At 39.8% G+C, this 23,143-nt stretch overlaps 1 protein-coding gene across 1 annotated transcript in view; it reads right to left on the reverse strand.

Moving 5' to 3' along the window:
* Cmpk1 (cytidine/uridine monophosphate kinase 1) overlaps positions 1-18,350 on the reverse strand; it is a 43,145-nt gene extending 24,795 nt beyond the window's left edge. Inside the window, exon 1 of the mRNA XM_004869304.4 lies at positions 18,083-18,350. Coding sequence (XP_004869361.1) covers positions 18,083-18,250 — 168 coding nt within the window. The 5' untranslated portion in view covers positions 18,251-18,350. The remainder of the gene's footprint in view (positions 1-18,082) is intronic.
* Positions 18,351-23,143: the final 4,793 nt, after the last annotated feature.

Below are 23,143 nucleotides of genomic sequence, written 5' to 3' on the forward strand. Positions count from 1 at the left end.
CTTCAAAAACCTAGAGTTTAGCAAGGTCACAGGATATGATACACACACACAAACCCACCCCCATCCCAGTCTTAATTCTCTAGACATTTGGCTCTGCATTTCTTCAGGTTCATCGTCTGCAGATTCAACCACCCATGGATTAAAAGTGTGTGAAAAAAATTGTGGCTGAACTAAGCATGTGTCTGAACTAAGTCCTTTGCTGTCATATTCCCTAGGGAATATAACAAGTATTTATGTAGTATTTACATTGTCTTAGGTATTATAACTAATATGGAGATGATTTAAAATATACAAGAGGATGTGTATAGGTTGTATACAAATACTATGCCATTTTTAAAGGAACCTGAGTATCTGTGGATTTTGGTATTTGTGGAGTTTCCTGGAACCACTCTCTTGTGGATACTGAAAAACCACTGTCTAGCAATGTACAATAGGAACATAGAATAAGTACTATTTACAGTAGTTCCAAAGGAACAGATACTTAGGTATAAATATAACATACATGTACACTTGATGTGTATGCTGAAATCTAAATAGTACTGAGGGAAATCAAAACAGACCTAAATGTAGAAGTATACTATGTTCATATAAAAACTGTCAGTCCTTCCCAATTTGATTTATAGATTTAATACAGTTCCAATAAAAACTAGCAGTATATTTTATGGGCACAGGAAATCTGAAATCAAAATTTAGATGGAAATGTAAAGAAATTAGAATATTTAAAAATTTTGGAAAAGAATAAAATAAAAGGATTATACTTTGTGATTTTGATACAGTGTAATCTACAGGAAGTAGTGCACTGTGAAGGGATACAGATGTATTCTCCCCTGCCCTCCCCTCTTTCGACTTTCTGTATTTTGGAGCATAGGACTGAGTACTAAACAACAAAACATGGTTGTAAGTCAAGCATGTCATTTCTAGAGAATCATATGTAGATGTATTCTCATCCAGAAAAGAAAAGAAAAATGATTTGAAAGAAGAAAAAAAAAAAAAGGCAACATATCGAATGAAGTCGTATTTTAGACACTGGAGTTAAAAGTATAAGTAAGATTTCTGAAAATGCCATTTCTATGGCACAGACAATATATGACAACAATAGTCTCCCAGTCTCAAGAATAACCTGTTGGAGCACTTTCAGAACTTTAGTACGTTAGGCAACCTTCCTTAATTGGCTTTTTCGAGAAAAGTAATCACTGCTTATGCAACAAGTATGATCTTGCTTCGTCAATATTTGCTTCTTAAAGGTGTGCATTTTAAAAATTAAGACTTAGAAAGTTTAGATATGTACATATATATTATAAAAACTCAAACAGTTTCAAAGTATGTGAAGTAAAAGATGACACTCATTTTTAGTCTAACAAACTACATTAACAAAGTATAAGAAAAATTATTTGGCTTTGAAAAGTAGTACATTTTTAAAATGTTTTGGTATAAAATTTGTCTTCATGAATATTTTTTGCTCAATCTAAAATTAAAGTCAGTAGCTGGGCACAGTGGCACATGCCTATAATTCCAGCACTTGGCAGCCTGAGGCAAGAGGATCACCAGAAGTTCAAGGCCAGTCCGTGCTACATAGTGAGTTCAAGGCCAGCCTGAACTGCATAGGAGACCTTGTTTCAAAAAAAGCAAATAGGGCCCCGGATGTAGTTCAGTGGTTTTGCCACTTGCTGTGCAAGTGCAAGGACCCAAGTTTGATCCCCAGTACCAAAAAAAAAAAAAAACCCAAACAAATAAATAAATAAAGTTAAGTCAGTGGAGAAATACACAGTTTTGATGACACAGCAATCAAATCCTAGCCCAAAGATTTAATGTTGATCACAGGTAACTATAGCCATTTTTATGCTGCAGATGGGGCTCCTGGTTCTTGATTACAGCCCAACTTCATTAGGGAAACATCCCAAAATATGGTAAGTTCATGGAAAATTTTTCCATAAAATTTTCTTTCCTGCCACGATTACACAATATAAAGTGTACTGAAAACTGTTTGCAAATGGGCACCTTCTCCCATTCCATTAAAGTAACTTAATTAACTTGAGCCCAACTAGGTCTTGAAATCAAAGTATAGTCAACCCTCGAGTTAAGACCTGCTTGACATATGAGCAACTTGGGTTACAACTGGAATTTCTGTTTTAACTTACAACCAAAGTCTTGAGTTATGACTCGAATGTTGACCACTTGTGCTTCCAGATGGTCTCAGTTACAGATTTAACCCTTAAGAGTCCTGGAAGGAACATTACAACATCCTTTCCTGTGTGAGGTTGAGAAATTCTGGGCCAGTGTCTCTCTAAGGACACTGAGATCTGCCTGTATAAAAGAGACACTTCAAAGGCTGTACAGAGGAACCTGAGCATTCAACTGACCAACCCGAGTTACAACCAGCCCTCAGGAATGAATTGAGTTTGTAAGTCAAGGGTACACTGTAATGAGAATCTGTTGCTATACCTTTCTTTCCAACTATTACCATTCCCTTTCTTTTCCATGTCCTAACCATAATATAAACACTTATCAGTTATACTTCTCTTTTAGTTTTGGACTAACTTATCAATCTTTTCATCTCTGCACTACAGGCAAGTAAAAGCATATTGTATATGATAAGAGAAAATATCTGCAAATCATGTATTTAGATAAAAGACTTACATCTAAAATATGTAACTCATGGGCCGGGGATTTAGCTCGGTGGTTCTGCCACCTGCCTCGAAAACCCAAGGTCCTGAGTTTGATCCCCAGTACCCCCCCAAATATATATATTTTATACCTCAATAATAAAAAGATAGATAACCCAATTAAAGAGGAGCAAATATAATTTTTTTTTTTGGTGCTGGGGATCGAACTCGGGTCCTTGTGCTTGCACAGCAAGCAGCGAAACCACTGAGCTAAATCCCCAGCCCCAGCAAATATAATTTTTAAGATGCACTATCTGAAAAAACTACTTCACATCTACTAAGATGACTATAATTTTAAAGACAACAATAACAACAAAACAATAAATAGTGAGTGCTGGTGAGGATATGGGAAATCCTTGTACACTGCTGTTGAGAATGCAAAATGGTACAGCTGCTGGGGAAAAGGGTTTGGTGGTTTCTCAACAAACACAAAATTATGTTATGAATCAACAATTCCACTCCAAGGTATATACCTCCAAAGAACTGAAAGCAGGACTAAACAGATGCTTGTGTGCCAATGCCCATCACAGCACTCTGTGCAACAGCCCAAAGGAAGCTGGGCATGGTGGTGCATGCCTGTAATCCCAGAATTCAGGAGGTTCAAGCAAGAGGATCCTCAGGAGTGTGAGGCCAGGCTGGACTACACAGTGAGTTCAAGGCCAGCCTGGACTACATAGGGAGGGAGACCCTGCCTTAAAGCAAAGAAAAAAAAAACACTTTTATTAAAAGAAATAAGAAGTTAGTGCTTAATGGTTACAGTTTTTGTTTGGGGTGATAAAAATATTTTCAAAATACATAGCAGTGGTGATGGTTATACATTCATATTGCAAATGCAATCAATGCTACTGATCTATACACTTAACTAAAATTGCAAATTTTCATGTTACATTTTACAATTTAAGAAATTTTAAATGTAATATGCCAAAACTGATTGGATTATACACTTTAAATAGGTGAATTGAAAGATACACAAATTTCATATTTTTCAAAGCTACTTTTAAAAAAACACACTGGGCTGAGGACATAGCTTAGTGGTAGAGTGCATGCCTACCACCTTCAATGCCCTAGGTTCAACCCCTAATACCAAATAAATAAATACTGAATACAACTTTTGAAAATTCAGAAACGAGAATTTCCAAAAAATTAGAAATTAATTAAATAATATATTTAACCTGTACAGTTTGATGTAGTTATATAGATTATAGTGTAAAAGCACATTTATTAACATGGTAATATGTTTGGAATATAACTGAAAAGTAAATTTCCAAAGAGTATATTTAGAGTCAGGCTGAATAGCAAGTGTCTATAATCCTAGCACTCAGGAGGCTGAGGCAGGAGAAACACAAGTTCTAGGCCAGTGAGGGCTACAAAGCAAGTTTGGGCCAGTCTGAGCTACATAGCCAGATCCCGTCTCAAAAACAAAAATCAAAAATATGACAACAAAACAGAAAGAATAATCCACAATACTGATTAATGGTAATTTTCTCTGGATGACGAGATTACTCGCAATTTTTGTGATTTTTTATATCAATATTCTCTAATTTTTCCATAATGTATACAACCATCTTTGAAATAAAAAAGTAACCAAAATAAAAAGTACCTACATCTTTAACAACAGGATAATCAAGGCACACAGTATTAAGTTATAATACTTATCTGTCTCTCAGATCATTAGTTCTGCTGCCTCTTGTGAACACAAATATAAATAATTTTGTTTGTTTGTTTGCTTTTTTGGTACTGGGGATCAAACTCAGGTCCTTGCGCTTTCGAGGCAGGTGCCAGAACCACTGAGCTAAATCCCCGGCCCAAATATAAATAAATTTTGAATATAAATAGCATTTACACCACAGACTTTTCCTTAAATCTATTTACCTTCCCTAGGATTTTAAAATTTAATGCAAACATCCTCTCTAAGTATAAAGATCTTATTTAAGACTCTAAGATACTATTTAGATTTTTAAAAATCTTAACTAAAAATAGTATGGGTATCATGCTCCCCCATAACTTTTATCCAATTATTTATTTTTTATAGGTCTTTCCTAAAAATGATAGGTGAGCATGGAATTTCATACCTCTAATCTCAGTTTTCCCAAGGTTTGCCATGAGTTTGAGGCAAGCTTGGGCTACCTAGTGGGTTCAAGACCAGCTCTGTTTCAAATAACATAAATAAATAAAATAATAAAATTATCATTTACAATCTTCCTGAATGTCATGCTAAAAACTAAGTATTATCTCATTTAAGGATCAAAATATATAACAGATACTGTGAAACAGGAAGAGAATGCTCAAAAGGGAAGGGGAATTAGGGAGGGAGTATTGGGGGCAAGGAAAAAAGGGAAAGAAAAATTTTTAAAAAGAAGGAAAAAATAGAAACAAAGCTTTTGTAAATCGGGAGGGGTAGAGGTGTTGAAGGAAGGGAAAGGGAATGGGAAAAAGTAAGAATCAAGATACCATGTACAGGTACAAATTCCAAATGATGAATGTGATCATAATGTATCCCTAAAATGTATCAATAAACTCAATTTTTAAAAAAGTATTACCTCATGCCGGGGATTTAGCTCAGTGGTTTTGCTGCCTGCTGCACAAATGCAAGGACCTGAGTTTGATCCCTGTTACCAAACAAACAAACAAAGTATTGCCTCATTTATAATATGCTGGAGAAGTGGCATTATTATCATCAACTCACAAATAAAGACACAGAATCAAACAGCAATATACCCACTGATGGTACACTGTTTTCCAAATCACTATCTGCCTACCAAGCCTACATTTTTTCTAACACTGTGTTATACTGTAAGAAAGTTGGTTCTAATATCCCATTTGTTAAAAAAAAAAAATTTTTGTTCTAGTACTCAGGATTAAAGCCAGGGCCTTCCCACCAAGCATGCATGCATGTATGTTTGTGGTACTGGAGATTGAAGCCAGAGCCTCAAGCATGCTAGGCAAGCATTCTACCTCTGAGCTACACCCTAAAATTCCTAGCTTCTTAAACATTTTTAGTTTGAAAAAATACATACGTATAATTGTTACATTTTAAATACTCATTTGTTTTTCTCAATTCTACAGGTTCCTTGGTTCCACTATGAAGTTCTATGAAAACAAGATACAGAAAGGAATTGATTACATGTAGTTCCTTAGTGCTCCCATATAGCCAACACAGACTTTTACAAAGGTGCCACACATACTTTCAGTAACTAGATCATTTGCCTTTTGGTTAGATTGTGTTATATACTCTCTAACACTGAAGTCTTGAGATAAAGATCTACTCCACGGTCCTCATTTTACAAAAGGGGAAACTAAGATATGCTAGCTTGCCAATTAGTGGAGAGATAACTGGCACCTGAACCCAGGGCGTCTAACACCCAATGACTTTATTATTCCTCAGTGGGGACTGGAGGTAATTCCTTAGTGACCCAGGTGAAGATACAGTCTTCTGTCTTCAAACTACTATGGCCTTAAAATAACAGTACTTGCTGGTGCAAGTTTGAGAGAAGGGAAAGGAGGGGAAGGGTTGGGGGAGGGAGAGAGAGGAGAGGAAGAGAGACAGAGAGGCAGACAGGGACAGACAGAGAGAGACTTGTTGGACATGGTGGGACAAGCCAGAATCCCAGCTACCTGGAAGGCTAAGGCAGGAAGATCACAAGTTCAAGGCCAGCCTGGGCAACTCAGCAAGACCCTATGTCAAAAATAAAATTTAAAAAGAGGTTGGGAATATAGATTAGAGCTTCCTGAGATCAGCCCCCAGTACTGGAGAGGAAGGAGGAGAAAGAACGAAGGAGAAGGGGGAGGAGGAGAGAGAGGGAGAGGCTGAGATTCAAAGTTCATAGGGTTCTGTTAGATGCTGAGATGGAGATCAGGAACTTTAATCACACATAAAGAGCCAGATATATTTGATCTATTTTGATCCAATTTCTGACTATTCTTGCTTTAGCTACTTGCCTCTTTCTTTCTTTCTTTCTTTCTTTCTTCTCTCTTCTCTTCTTCTTCCTCTCTCTCTCCCCCCCTCCCACCCCTCTCTGAGTCAGGGTCTCTCTATGCAGTTCAGGCTGGCCTCACACTCACTAAGTAGCCCAGGTTGGCCTCAAACTCACAGTGATCCTCCTGGCTCAGCCTCCTGAGTGCTGGGATTATAGGCAACCCAGCAACATAATACTTTTAATACAAACATCAATAACTAATACATTCTGGAAGCCCCAAGCAGAAAGTAAGCGAGGAAGTAGTCTTGTGTATAGCAGGGATATAATCCTAATGGTGAATGAAACTAACTTAAAGGTACTCTGGAGAACACTGATGGAAACCAGGCATGGAACGAATGTTTCATGAAACTGCTTTTTTCTTTACCAAGTAATGTTTCATTACCTTTACTCACCATACAGAATAAAACTCTCTCTTACCTGGTCAAAAAGTCTCACTACTAGAGTAACTTCTCTGAAATGCTCTGAATTTTAATTCAGGAAGTCAATCCCTCACCCCCACCCAGGGTTTCGAACTCAGGACCTTGCACTTGCAAGGCAGGCGTGGCACTACTGAGCTAAGTCCCCCGGTCCAGAAAGTAAATTCTTAAAACACTGTACTCCATATGACTTTGGGACTACAGTCCTATCATCAGCATCTTAACTGGAACATTTTGTTCAACCAGTAATTGTCAATAAAACTTTAATTCAGTGACTACAGTCCTATCATTAGCATCTTAACTGGAACATTTTGTTCAACCAGTAATTGGCAATAAAACTTTAATTCAAAGGATACAGATCAAATAAGATTTCAAAAGGAATAAGGACAAGGGAAAAAGTAATATTAAAGAGTGGTGTAGGGCTGGGTATTTAGCTCAGTGGTTCTGCCACCTGCCCCAAAAGCGCAAGGACCCGAGTTCGATCTCCGGTACCAAAAAAAAAAAAAAAAGCGGTGTGAGTTAGGACAGGACTTAGGTAGAGATACCTAATTCTGACAGAAGTACAAAATTTACATAGCTTACAAATATGTATTTTCTAGAGAAACCCCTCTCACCCAAAACAACATACATCATCCAAAATAATTTCTTTTAAAAAAGAATTACCGAGTTGGCAGAAAACATTTAGATGTGCTTAAAAGGGCTGGGGATTCAGCTCAGTGGTTCCACTGCCTGGCTCACAAGTGCAAGGTCCCGAGTTTGATCCCAGGTACCAAAAAAAAAAAAAAAGACTCTAGATGTGCTTTTAAAAAAAGCACAAATCTCAGTGAGTGCTAGGTCCGGCTGCTCTGATGACTCCTCACTCCTGACAGCTGGAGCCTTGGATTTAACTGGGGTGAGGGGTCAGATCACAAGAACAACAAAGATGTGGGTGGAGAAGTCAAATTAAAGAGTCTCAGTAAGGTCAGGATGTCTGAAAGACAGGTACCTTCAGTGCCCGAACTAGGAAAAAATCCACCATGCAGAGAAAAACAGCAAAAATTCCTAACCACACACTTATACTGATTAAAGAAACTCTGAAGGATATATTTTATAAGAAAAATGGTGAGTAAAGTAAATGGTATGTATGTATGGGAGATATTCTAAACAAACATTAAGGCGTTGCACTGTTTGAGTGAAGAGTAAAGATCTTGTTAGACTTTAAATATGTGCGCTTAAAAGGGCAGTGATGGTGAACCTTTTACAGTCTGAGTGCCCAAACTGCAACCCCAAACTAATTTATCGCAAAGTGCAAACTCTGCAATTAAACCTGAATACTAAGGCTTTAGTTTAGGAAAAACAGCTCATACACTTGGCTGGCATGACGACAGAGAGGGCTGTGCATGTCTCCTGCAGCACGCATGCCATAGGTTGGCCACCACTGGTCTAGGGTAACTACTAAAACAAAAGGAATAGCCTCTACAGCTTCCAAAGTACATAGGAAGGTATCTCAGGGGAAAAAAAATCAAAGGAAGGTAAGGGGGAGTGACAGGTAAAACAGAACAAGGCAAGCTGATGACACTAATAATTAACAGTAACATTTATACAGGTTGCCCTGGTGTGGGACAGCCCCCTCAGGCTGGCCTCAGACTGCAGGCATTGACCTTGGTGGATCCCACAAGGGAGAGCCTCGTGGACTTAGCACGTGCCAGGAGCTGCCCTAAGCATTTTTACATATTAGCTCATTTAAAGCTCACCATTGCTGGGGATTTAGCTCAGTGGTTCTGCCATCTGCCTTGCAAGCAGAAGGACCCAAGTTCAATCCCCAGTACCCAAAAAAATAAAAAAATAAAGCTCACCATGACCTGATGAGGTAGCTACTATGTATTAGTTTCATTTTACAGGTAAGGAAAATGAAAGAGATTAAATGACTTGGCCAAGGTCATACACATAGTAGGCTGTAGACTGAAGTTCAACCACAGGAAGTCTGACTGGAATCTGAACACCCCATGGTGCCTATTAGACAAAATACATAGGTATAACATTGCTGATATTTATTTGTATCCTTTCAATTTTGGGGGGTCTGTCTGATGACTAAGAATCACTACCAAAGAGTAGGTGGTTACACCGCTCAAGACATTTCTTTCACTATTTTTAGGTAAGGGAAGAATAGGCTAGGGGGCAGCATGACATATATTAAGTACCAAATACATTTCCAGCATTGTGCCAGACATTGTTATATAGGTTCTCTTGGTTAACACTCATGATACCCTGTTAAGTAAATCAATATCCCCAATTTTCAGTGGAGTTAACTAAAGAGCCAAAAATTTAACTCACCAAGAAAAAGGAGCCCAGACAACTAGCTTCAAAGACTATTTAAGTATCAATTTATGCCAAGACATTACACTTGGCACTAAAGATACAATAAATTTTTTAATCTAGGGGTTTCACCCTTCTGACTCTTATAATGAAAGAGTTAAATAATTATAAAGACAAATTACAAACAGGTAAATGTTGTAAGGACAACAGGATTACAAAGTAACAAAGGCTAGGAAGTAGACTAAGGGCACCTCATCTTAAAATTCAGGTTAAGTTTCACTGAAGAAATGACATTTAAACCCACAGTTCCCAAACTATGCCCAAGGGCCCTACAAGCACTGCAAAAAAATCACAAGTGCCCAAGATTTAATTTTTCAAAGGAAACACAGCAATTCTATTAGATCATCTGAATTACCAGCTCAAAGTAATTCACCTTCAACTTTAGATCATAACATATTTCTTTTCATGACATCATATCTTGTGACGTGGGTTTTTGGGTGGCAGCTATGATAAAAACAAGCACTAACTAGGTGCAGTGCCACATGCCTGTATTCCCTGCTACTCGGGAGGCTGGGGCAGGACAGAAGTTTCAGGCCAGTTTGGGCAACTTAGCAAGACCCTATCTCAAAAAATAAAAAGGGTTGAGAATGTAGCTTAGTGTAAACGTCCTAGGTTCAGTCTCCAAGACACCCCCACCCCCCAAAAAAGTACCAAAGTACTGTATTACATGAAAATGAATGTGGAAAAGGAAATGATGAAAGTGTTCTTAAGGTATGAGAAATTGTACAGTGTTCAACAGGTATGTATACCCTTAGCTATAAGTAACTGGTTACTTAAGAATTAAATAAGCCGCCTAGGATTTAGCTCAGTGGTTCTGCCGCCTGCCTTGCAAGCACAAGGTCCCAAGTTCGATCCCCAGTACCAAAAAAAAAAAAAGAATTAAATAAGCCAGGGGTGGTGGTGCAAACCTATAAACCCAGCACTTGGGAGGCTGAGGCAGGATTGCTGTGAGTTCCAAGTCAGCCTGGACTATAGTGAGTTCAAGGCCAGCCTGAACTACATAGCGAGACCTTATCTCAAAAAAAAAAAAAAAAAATCAAATAGAGCTAACGGTGTAGCTCAACAGTAAACCACTTGCTTGGCATGCACAAAACACTAAGTTTGATATCCAGCATAGATAGAAAGAAGGCAGGCATATATTGCCACACACCTATAATAAGGGTACTCCGGAGGCTTAGACAGGAGAATCACTGAGTTTGAGACCAGCTTGGGCTACATAGTGAGTTCAAAGCCAGCCTGAACTCCAAGACCCTGTCTCAAGAAATCCAAAAGAAGGAAAAAGAAAAAGAAAATTGAACTTTTGGGTCTTAACGTGTACGTATCATTTCCTCAACTACTAAATTGCCAGAAAATAAATACTTCTGAAGTATTGTCTAGACTTAAAACAGTTATTTCTTTTGGGCTAGAATTGCTGGGCAGGAGAAAAACCGAGACAGGGGCATCATGAACTGCAAACATTTGGGAATTTTTAAGCTAAGATATAGAGTAAGTAGGCATTTCCAAAATCCTGTGGTAGAATGAGATAGAGCAAGATAGAGAGCCCTCATCCAGAAAGACATTGCACTCTAGTTGGAGAGACAAAACTAAAGGAATAACCTTTTTAAAATAATTCATGATTAAACTTTAATATCTGCAAAATTCATTAACTTTTATCATAAAATCCTACTAGGTGTGTATGTACTCCACTCCACAATGAAAGCTTCTAAGTCCCCCCACCCAGAGATGCAGCACACACTTTGTACTCAGGAAGTTTCTGTTTTCTGGTACCAGGAATTGAACTCAGGACCTTGCACAGGCAGGCATAGCTCTGCTGGGCTACATGCCTGACCCTGTTTGTTTTTGTTTGGTTGGTTGGTTTGGGTTTTTTGAGACAGGGTCTCACTATGTAACCCAGGCAGGCCTTGCTCCTCCTTCCTCAGCCTTCTAAGTGCTGAGATCACAGGCCTGTGCCACCATACCCAGGCCCAGGAAGTTTTGTTTGTTTCAGCCTTACTTTATATCAGTTTACTAATAGGCTTTTCTCAGAATTGAAACCTCTGCTTGCCCTATGGGAGGACAACAGCTTTAAGTGCTCTGCACTTCCAACATCTCCAAGCTACTTTTTGCCTGTCCTTCCCAAGGGATTTCATCTAAATTAGCTCCTTTAGCAAGCCTTCCCTGACCCACTGGGCTGAAATTTAGATATTCCTCATCTAAAACAATATATGTGGTATTTTTCTACCATAGGACTTTATCACAATACCCTGTAGTTGCCACTGATTAACATAATTGTCTCCCCACTATATATGGCAGCACAGCGTACTCTTATTCATCTCAGCAACTATCACAGTGGCTCTCAAATATTTTCTGAATAGCAAATAAAAGGAAATATTTTTAAAATATACACACAGCTAATTATGCCATTTCACCTTAAGGGATCTCTTTTTAAAAATGAGGAAGCCGGGTGTGGTGGTGCACTCCTGTAATCCTAGTACTCAGAAAGCTGAGCCAGGAGAATGCCTACGAGACCAGGCTGGGCTACATAGTGAGACCATCTCAAAAACAAAAAACAAAAAAAGGGAGAGGAATTTACTCAGCAAGTCTTTAGAAAGTAAATAACAAAATTTGCAAAACTTAAAATGATAATTATAGACTACTGGTAAAGAACCATGCACTGCTGATAGCAATGTAGTAAGCATAATGTTTGGGCTGTGAATGCAGCTCAGCAGTAGTGATGGAGAGCTTGCCTAGCATGTGCAAGGCCCTGGGTTCAAATCCCAGCACTGCCAAAAATACAAATTAAAAAAAATTTTAAAGCTGGGTGTGGTAGCCAACACCTATAATCCCAGTACTCTGGGAAGGTGAGGCAGGAGGATTCCAAGTTCAAGCCCATTTTGAGCAACTTGGTGATGTATTGAGACTCTGCCTCTAAAAATAAAAAAGGCTGGCTGGGGATACAGCTCAGTGCAAAACCTGGGTTCAATCCCTAGTACCATAATCACAAAAGAAGAAATAGGTACGATGATGTTAATATCTAACATAATGTTTGATGTTAGGTGTCAACATGATTGTGTTAAGGGATACCCACATGGTGGGTAAAACATTATTTCTGGGTAGGTATATGACAGTGACACAGAAGAGACTAGCATTTGAATGAGTAGACTGAGTAGAGATGAGCCTTCACCACTGTTGGCAAGCATCAGCCAAATTCACTGAGAATTGTTAGGACAATATGACTGGGAAACAACATCCATCGTCCACTCAGACATCAGAACTGCCAATTCTCCAGCCTTCTGACTTCCTTGGTTCTCCAGCTTGTACATGGCATATATTACGACTTCTTGACCTCTGTAATTGTATAAGCTGATTCCCAAAATAAATTCCCTCTTATACTATCTATATCTATCTCTCTCTTTTTTTTTTTGGTACCAGGGATCGAATTTGGAACCTTGGCACTTTCGAGGCAGGCAGTGGAACCACTAAGCTAAATTCCCCGCCCTATATCTATCTCTTAATAATTCTGTTACCCTAAAGAAGCCTAATACAATGTTTTTTAAAAGTAGTTGAAATTGGGCCTGGGATTTAACTCAGTGGTTTTGCCACCTGCTGTGCAAGCGCAAGGACCTGAGTTCAATCCCCGGTACCAAAAAAAAAAAAAAAGAGTAGTTGAAATTTAAAAAATTTTTAAAAATACATAAAATAAAATAAAATTTAAAAAATGCACATCACCTCTGACCCAGCAACCTATTTTTAGGAACCTTGCATATAAAATAAAAGCATCCATATACAGTCATACCTTGGTACTTGTCTGCTTTGATACTTGCTGGATTGGTACTCAAAGCATCTGGTGTGAAAATTTTGTGCCAGGCCTTGTCGACTCTTTGGTACTAGTCAGGAAAACTAGAACTTGATGTCGACTGCCTCATGACTTTCCAGCTAAAATAGTTTGGTAATTGTCATTTTTAGTACTCAACACACTTCCCACAAACAATTAATGGTCTGTACCAAGGTACTGCTGTACAAAGTTATATTTACAAGTGTTAGGTAGGTAGACATTAGCAGGCCAGTTGGACCAAAGGGGTTCAAAATAGCATGCTCTGCCATCTATAGTGAAATGAAGAAACAAAGACCTCAGTATATAATACAGTTATAACAGTTTATTAGGTCTCACATCCAAAGCAATCCCACAGAGTACAGTGACATTTCCAGAACAAAGCACACAGCATACTTGGTTGCCATAGCCTAACGCCCAAGGATATCAGAAAGAGAAACCTTCTTTAAGGTCCACTTCACCTTGGAATGAGATCTGATTTAACTAGAACTTTTTTTTTCATAACTAAATTTTTTACATGACTAAGAACACTGAGGGAACAGTGATCATCTGAAAAGAACAAGTTAGACATTTTGCAATTCCAGAGTAACTTCTAAGAAAAATGTAAGCGCCACAATCACCACAGTTCTCTGATCCCCAGGACTAACTGATGTACATATAAAGATATCCAACTTGTATGGAATGCAGAGTCCTATGTGACACTATCTGCTTTCTCTGAAGGCATAACTCTCTCTGTATTCCTTTACAATAAAGTGCTTATTCTGCAAGGCAGCCTGTATATTTTGACTCAACTCTTTCATCAAAACACAAAAGACGTAAGAAAAGCCTTGCAGCATCAGGACCCAGCTTCCTAGTGATGTGAGGGAATTTGTTGAAGTGCTATTACAATAGCAAAATAATCCCCCAAAACTGTCTTAAATATCTATCAAAAGGGATTAGCAACCCTGGATTTAAAACCATGCTATGGTAATATCCACAATATTCTGCATCAATAAAAAAAAAAGAATTAAGGGCCAGGGATTTAGCTCAGTGGTTTCAATGCCTGCTATACAAGCTCAAGGACCCGGGTTCGATCCCTGGTACCAAAAAAAAAAAAAAAAAAATTAAATTTATAGGTAAAGACCTGCAAAGAGATCGATGATATATTTAGTCAAGTAATAATAATAATAATTCTTTGTAAAGGTAAAAAAAACCCTGTATTTTGTTTATAAGAATACTGAGAGCTAAAAAAGGTAAAAATAAAAAAAATAAAAGAAGAATACTGAGAGCTGGGCATGGTGGCACACACCTGTAATCCCAGCACTTGAGAGGCTGAGGCAGGGGGATCACAGTGAGTTTGAGACCAGCCTGAGCTCCACAGTGAGTTCAAGGGCAGCCTGAACTATACAGCAAGACCCTGTCTCAAAAAATAAATAAATAAATAAATAATTGAGAAAGATATGAAGCAAGAAGTTAATACTGGTGACCTCAGGATTTGAATAGATTTAACTTTTCCCAACAGTCCTGTATTATTTTTGTAACTTAGAATGGAAAGGCGAAAATGACACTTTTAAAAAAGAACAGTAAATACAGTAATCTGAAGATGCTCCCCCCTCCTGCATGCTCTCAACATAAAAATCCACATCACAAGCACCCTTAATGGACAGTGAGGCTTCAGAAGAGTGGAGAATTCTGTGGACCATCTATTTTACAGATAATCTAAATTTTCTTAAAACAAACAAAAACAACAATTGTTATTTCACCTTATCACACCAAGATCAAATATTCCTATTCTGGAAACACTGGACGTTAACATCCAATGGATTTTTCACATCTTGTTTTCAAGTGCTAATCTGTTTTGGGGGGAAATCTGGTCAACATACCATTAATTACTGAGAGTAAACAGAAGTGTTAAATGAGAAACCTGAGAAAGGCAGCTCTCATTCATACTTCTGGTCCAGAAATTGAGAGCTAAGTGCTACTTGGACGCCCCCTAGGGATCAAATTTTTAAAATTTATGCATCTTCAGGATCAAATTAATATTTTAAAATCAATATTCATTCAATGCACACTTACTAAGCACCTACAATGTGCCGGGCACAATGTTCAATAATGGATATACAAAGTTAAATAAAATGAAGTTTCTGATTTCTATATGCTTTAAGTCAAATACCAACCAAAGCTTTGCTGAGGATGGCCATACAAAATATGAGTTACCTATAGAGGTGTAGGAAGAAGTAATAACACAGATAATCAGCATGCTTTCTGGGTGCCATGGAAAGCAATTGGGCATGGGTATCAGCTTTAGCCGTAATTTGTTTATGTAAGCCAACATATTCACAATCTGTAAAAGAGGAGGCTTAAATATTCCTTCAACTAACACATGCAAAATTGTGGAGGTTATTTTCAAAGATAAGGTTACAGTGCCATAATTTCTCCTAGGCCAAAACAATAAATACCAATACCTAATGCTTAATTTTATTTTTTGGTACCGGGGATCAAACTCTGGACCTCGTGCTTTCTAGGCAGGTGGCGGCACCACTGAGCTAAATACCCAGCTCCTAAAGCTTAATTTTAAAAATTCAAAAATGACACAGCATCCTCATGATTTTTTAAGAAGTCATTCCATAAATAATAATTATAAATAATAAATATCATAAATAATAATAATTCCACTCTCAACACTTCACTCTACTAAAGTATTGCACTTATTTAGAAAACAGTTTATTTTCCAGAACAAATTTAGTACAGATTTAGAATCAGAAAGCAAGAGCTGAGAGTGGCGGTGTATGCCTGTAATCTCAGCACTTGGGAGGCTGAAGCAAAACGGTCACATCGGGTTTACGGCTTACGGCTCTTCAACTACACAGGGAGACCATGTTTCAAAACAAAAATAAAATAATATATATATTTTTAAAAGATCAAGTTTTTTGGTGTTTTGAAACAAGGTCTCATTGTATGTAGTTCAGGCTCGTCTTGAACTCACTGTGAGCTCAGGTTGGCCTCAAACTCACAGCAATCAAGCTGTACCACTAGGAATGGCTGAAACAGTCATTTCTATTTTCTGCATTTTACAAAGGAACTAAGCAAAATGAAACTTCTCTGGGGCCAGAGAAACAGTAATGGCAGTCAGGATTTGAACACATATGTTTAACTCTAAACCTTTGCTCCTTCCCCTATAATGCTCTTTTTATGTAAGTTATTTCATATATAAAACAAAAACATGAAATCATCCACTTGTCATTTGTCTTTTAAAAAGCGAAAAAAATTTTTTAATTAAGATGAGAAGATGGTATGTATTTTGGGGTGAATCAGTTCCTAAAAAAAATCGATAATTATACATACAGTAGTAGAATACATGACTTTTAGAACACATTCTTTTTTGGATGCTCTTTCAAGGATAAAATATTGGACAAGAGTTGACTGAATGAGCACAGAAGGAGAGAATTAAAATCCTAAAGTGAATATAAGCCATAGGAGAAAGTTATTTTAGTTCTAGTTCTAAGTCAAAACCCCTTTTTTTTCTTCGGTACTAGGGATTGAACCCAGAGCCTTCACACTAAGCTACATCCCCAGCTATTCATTTATTTAATTTTTTGAAACACGGTCTCTCTAAATCGCTAAATTACTCAGGCTGGGCTTAAACTTGTGATCTTCCTGGCTCTGCCTACAAAAGCGCTGGGATGGGATGGGGATTTAGCTCAGTGGTGCTGCCACCTGCCTCGAAAGTGTAAGGTCCTGAGTTCGATCCCCGGTATCAAAAAACAAAAACAAAATCAAAAGTGCTGGAATTACATGTGCGCACCACCATGCCAGGCCAACAACAAAATCTGGTCACCGAGTTTCACCGTATTCTCTGCGAGTTTTATACCACTACCGCTGTCTCTCCAGTTTATAGGCCTCTCGTTGCCCTTCCAAACGTAGAGGGATTGAGGGTGTGAATGGGACAAAATAAAATAAAATTTAATTTAAAAAGAACTTTCCCCAGATTGTCCATTAAGCCTTCCTCACAGCATCACTACAGCTAACCATGTATCATCAATCATCCTAGACGGAAAAATGCTAACAGAACTGAACTGGTAAACTTATCAGACATTACAAAAAAAAAAAAAAAAAGGAATTAAAAATGTAACAGGATTTAAAATTAGGAAGTGTTTGATACTCTCAATCTGGGTACAGAGCCTCTTATTTTTTTAGAAGGGACACTGTTGGCTCAGAGAGAGGAAGTGACTAGCCAGAGGATAAAGCAAGAGTTGGCAGCAAAGTCAAAGGTTGAAGCTGGGGCTTAGGACAACATCCCTCGTCAAGCATCACAACGCCTCAGGCTGGCCCTGCCCAGGGGCCTGCGTGGACTAGGCAGAGAGCGCTCCGCAGCTCTTAGGGACTGAATGTTACACCCCGCCCCTCGGGAAGCTTTCCAAGGTACACACGGATCAGGTGAGAACCGGGAGTTTAGGCCGTGCGGAAAGAAAAAAAAGTTGTCTCGAGCAGCCGCACACGACGTCAAGCCAAAACCTGGGCGCCTCTGCCCTCACCCTCCACGCCACCGGCTGCACCGATCTCCGTGCGCAGGGCTCCGAGGCTGAACGTCCCGGTCCCCTCTCCCAGTCCACTCCTTGGTCGCATTTGGCCCCCAAAACGTTTAGAAAGAGGTGGCGCGGGAACAAAGCAACCCCGAGTGGGTCCCCCGCGGAGGTGGCCCCGGGCTCCGCGCCCTGAGACGCAGTGCGCCGTCGCCCCTCGGCCTCCGCCTCGCGAGCGGCGCGGTGGCCGCCGGGACGCGTAGTCCGCGGCGGGGGTGAGGGGCGCGGACCGCCAGCGCGGCGGCTCGGGCCGGCCGCGTCCCGTCCAGCTCAGCAAGCCGTCGCCGCCCGGCCTCACCTCCACGATGCGGGCGCATTGGGTCCCCTTGCCAGCGCCGGGACCGCCGAGGACGAACACGACCAGCGGCTTCATGAGGCGAGGAACGCAGAGAAGCGGCCGGCAGGTCAGCAGCGGGAAGCTCGGGCCCAGGACTTGCAGCAGCCGGCAGCGGCAGCAGCTCAACATACACTACGTCTCTGACAGCGCGGGAAAAGGGGCGGGCCGAGCGGGCTCCGGACCCCGCCGCGGAGTAGCCCGCGACCGCCGGGGCCGGAAGGGGCGGAGCCTCCGCCAAGTGTGTACGTCACCGCCGGTATGCCGCATCGCTCCTCTGCGCGGGTTCCTTCCGCCTTACCCGTTCCGTGACAGCCTGGGAGGGGAGGAGTGGGGCGCAGCTGATGACTTTAGGCCTGGAGCCCTTCGTCCAAGGCCACCACGGATCCGGAGCGTGGCCAGAGGCTGACTCGAGACACCCGGCAGCGACAAAGCCCTTGTACTCGCGTGGAGTTTCCGCTCCTGGAGGAGACGGTCTGCATAAATAGGCACAAACCAAGGAAAAACAAGGAGCATATAACTCCGGTAGTCACCGGAGGCCTCTTCAGAGGTGATATTTAAGCCAAAACGTAAGGATAGGAAAGACCCAAACCAGGAAAAGACTGAATAGAGTGCCCCACCAAGGGAGGAAAGCGCGGAAGGCCCGTGAGATCAGGGCTGCGTGAAGTGAGAGAATGGAGAGTGAAGAGCCAAGGGAGCTCGTCAGTCAGGCCTTTTGGTTATAGAAAGGAATTTGGGTCATATTCTAATTGCAGTGGAAAGCCCTTAATTGTAACTCCATTTTCCTGCCCCCTTTATTATGGTAGTAAAGCTTAAGGGAGAAAAAAAAGAGTCCAAAGAACTGAGCCTTGTTGAACGCTGTTATAAACGGTACACGTGAAACCATTTGCTGGAGATAGGCTTTTGTGAGGAAAGAAAAGTTTATTCCAGTGAACAGGGACTAAAGTCAGGGATAAAGTCTAACACGTGGGTGGGAAAAGCCGAGTTTATTACATCTTTGTGTGGATGGGCTGACATTGAGAGAAATAACAACTGGGAGGGATTTCATCTGTGGGTGGATGGACTAACAGACATTAGCAGTTAATTGGGAAAGGAATTAGGCTTCTACAAGTATTGAAGGGACTAAGAAATCTGGGGTGAAATGTTTATGACTGAGTCCAAGGACAGTCAGCACAGATATGTAGACAATCACTTGACTTTTCCTTACCGGAGAGATTTTCTTCTGTTTACTGAGAAATATCCTGTCGTTTGCTGAAAGTAGCTTGTTTGGCCTGTTTGCTTGTGAAGATCCCACTTAAGTCAGGCATGACTTTGAACAGAAACCTTTTAAAGATGGAGAAAAGAGGAAGAGCCTGAGAAGGAGTCAAAGAGGTGGAGGAAAACCAGGAGAAAGCAGTGCCCCCCTCCAAGAGAAGACAGTATTTGCAGTAGAGTTGTGTAGTGTTAAAGTATTGAAAACCGATGAAATGACTTTGGCAACAAGCCAACACTGATCTTGCCCAAAGGAGATCACACGCTATATTTAATTTGAAACTATTGAAAGAGGAGTGGATAGGAGATGAGTGAAAACAGAAAGAGAGAATGGACTCAAGGAAAGTGTATTAAGGATAGGACATAGGAGCCATGCTGTCCAAGATGGTAACCAGTAGCCACATGTGGCTATTTAAATTAATTGCATTAAATAAAATTAAAAGTTGAGTCAGGCATAGTGACTGCATTTCAAGTGCTCAAGAGTAACATAGCTAGTGACAACTGTATTGGACAGGGTGCAAACAACTTTTCATTCTATCGGGCAGTGCTATACTAGAGCTTGTATTTAAATTCCTGCAAATGATTTGATAGTGAAGGAGAGGGTCAACTTCTTGAAAAGAGAAATCAGATGTGTTTCAAAGAATATGAGGCAACATAAAATGTTTTTTTGAGACAAGGTCTCACTGTTCACTAGTTCAGGCTAGTCTTGAAATCACTATGTAGAACAGGCTGGATTCAAACTTGTAGGGATCCTCCTGCCACAGCCTCCTAAATCCTGGGATTACAGTCATGCACCACCATGCCTGGCTTTGCAGAAGGTCTTCAAGAGGAAAACATTTATTTGTAATAGGAGTTGCAGGAAGGTTTGAAGGTTGTTGAAGATAAGGAGAAGTACCCTATCCAATAACTTATTTTCTCAGTACAGAAAAGGCAGCAGCATCTGAGGATAAGGAGAAAAAAAGGGAGTAGGATGCTTGAGGAAAGAAAAGTTACAATTAAACTGATAACTTCTGAGTGGAAAAGTCATTTTCTAAAGAAAGCTAATCATAAAACTTATGGTTAATGTTAAGAGCCCACTTGTTACATGAGGTGATGTATTTAAAATAATTGAATTTAGCCAGGCACGATGGCTTTTCCTTGTATTCCCAGCACTCTTGGAGGCTGAGGCAAGAGAATCATGGGTTCAAGCCCAGCTTGAGCAACCTGGCAACTTACTGAAAACCTGTTTAAAAAAAGTTCAGGGATGTAGCTCTGTACAATTCCCAGTCCTCCAAAAATAAAACAGTTAATAGAATAAAATAATTGAAGATGTTTGGCTATTCAGGTGCAGGCAGAGAGAGCAGATTCAGTTCATTTAACATGAGTTTTACTAGCAAGTACAACAAAGAGAAAGCCAAGAAAGTTGAAGGTATTTGCAAGAAAATTTTGTTTTGTTTTTTGAGACAGGATCTCACTGTGTAGCCCAGGCTGGTCTGGAATTCTCAATCCTGCCTCAGCCTCCCATGTGCTGGGATTACAGGTGTAGGTCACCAGGCCCATTAAGAATGTTTATGATGATCTGTATAGAATCAAAACCATACAGAAAACCAAGTAGTCACATATATAGACTTCGGGATGGCAGAGAAAAGGACCAAGGTATTACTGGAGCATTGACTGGACAATGGTTGCAGTGGAATATTTGAACAAGTGAGTTGGCAATACAGATGCTACTGGTCTAAGTGTAGGCTATTTAGAATTGAAATTTCAGGGGTTGTGAGTTGCTATGATGCCCAGATCCAGGGTAAGCCTAGGTAAGATGAGACTGAGAACAGAAGGCTGAGGAAGAGTATATGCCTTGTTAGAACCGAAAGGCCAGGGTGTTAAATGTATCATCCAGGTAGAAGTTAAATCAGATACTGCAGTAAAGAGAAACTATGGCATAGAGACTAAGTTGTTGAGGGCAGAGTGACCAGGAGGTTGGTAAGTGATAGCAAACAGGACAAGAAGATAGCATTCTAGCCCTATGGCTGACTAGTCTCTCTCTCTCCTTTAACTTCTCCTTTCTTCTTTCACCATACCTGTCCTGGCCTCCTTCCCATCTCACTCTGCCCTCTCTCCTTCCTAGCCTGTTTTCTTTTTTTCTTCCTTTTTATTGCCTTCTTTCCTCCACTTCTATTCCCATTTGTAACTTCTTCCCCTCTTTCCATCTGCTTCTCTTTTCCCTTCTTTCAGTTCCTATTACCTTCTTTTATACAGTGTCTACCTTTTCCTTCCCAGCATGGAAGGCAGAATGGGACATTACAGATTATCACAGAAGTATTATTATTAATAATTTATTATTAATAGTCCTTCAAATAGTCCAGTGTTTTTTTTGTTGAGCCCTATCATAGCTATAGTCTCACTGACATAGTGATGTAGTTACTATTAGGTAAATTCATTTTGCAGATGAAACCTGAAGCCAAAAGTTGTGCAAGGGCAAACAGTAAGCAGCAGGAGCTAGAATTCAGATCATCTAACTCCATGTCTCATGTCCATATTGCTGTAGAGCTAGGTATCCTCTCATGTAAAATGTAAAGCACATTGGAGTTAAAAAGAATACTGTATAGGGGCTGGGGATTTAGCTCAGTGGCATCATGTCTGCCTTGCAAGCACAAGGTCCTGAGTTCGATCCCTGGTACCAAAAAAAAGTACTTTGTACAGTTTATAAATCCAAATCCTTCATGCTACCAATAAGAAGAAAGTACTTTGTTCAAGATATTGCTATACTTTAGCACACATATCAGGACTGAGTGGGAATGAATATTCACGAAGCTTCTGACCAAGAGTAGGAAGACCTCTTAAGTTTAAGTCTGTATTGCTGTTAATAATTTTCTTTGTAGGAAACTCCTATGAGTCTTTGAACTTCAGTTGTCGTCCACCCCTTTACACTGGGAAATGGAGAGAAGGTTAAAATGAAAGCCTTGGTGTAAGAGGCCTACCATGTTTATATATTTTTTGAAGCAAATCATTGATACATTTTAGAAATACATAATGATAACATTCATCATAGGAAATTTGTCATTTTTATATTTTTGTATTAGAAAAGAGCCAGTTGCTGCTCCTGAGCATTATGAAGTTATGTCCCTGGTACCTAGCCCAGGGATTTGCCAACTTTTTCTATAAAGATTCAAATAATAAATATTTCAGTTTGTGTGACCCACACTCTTTCTGTTGCAACTACTTAGCTTTGCAAATGCAGCTTCAGACAATATATTAACAAAGGTGGTTATGTTCCAAAAAAGTGTTTAATCAGACACTAAGATTTTTTTTTTTTTTTTTGGTACTGGGGATCAAACTCTGTTCCTTGTACCTGCAAGGCAGGTGGCGAAACCACCGAGCTAAATCCCCGGCCTGGACACTAAGATTTTTAATTTCATGTAATTTGCCCCTGTCCCTGTATTTTTAAAAATTCATTTAAAAATGTGAAAACAAGCAAGATTCAACATGGCTGAGGGGCCAGAGATTTAGTTCAGTGGTTCCAGCACCTGCCTTGCAAACACAAGGTCCCAAGTTGGATCCCTGGTACAAAAAAAAAAAAAAAATGGCTAAATAGAGGAGGAAAAACATTGGAGCTACTCAGAGAAAATCAACTAAAACCACAGGTAATTGGACGAAAGGGAAGGAAATAAATCCTGATACCAACATCAGTCTGAAATAAAAGACTTGTATATCAAACAAACCATAGACTTAGGACTTATACAATGGCAAATCAGCCCACAGGGCTGCTGGTCACACTGCCACCTGTATGTGGAACAA

This window comes from Heterocephalus glaber, unplaced genomic scaffold (genome assembly GCF_053883595.1).
Source record: "Heterocephalus glaber isolate CG9 unplaced genomic scaffold, H.glaber_assembly_v1.0 deba00001451, whole genome shotgun sequence".
Lineage (NCBI taxonomy): Eukaryota > Metazoa > Chordata > Mammalia > Rodentia > Bathyergidae > Heterocephalus > Heterocephalus glaber.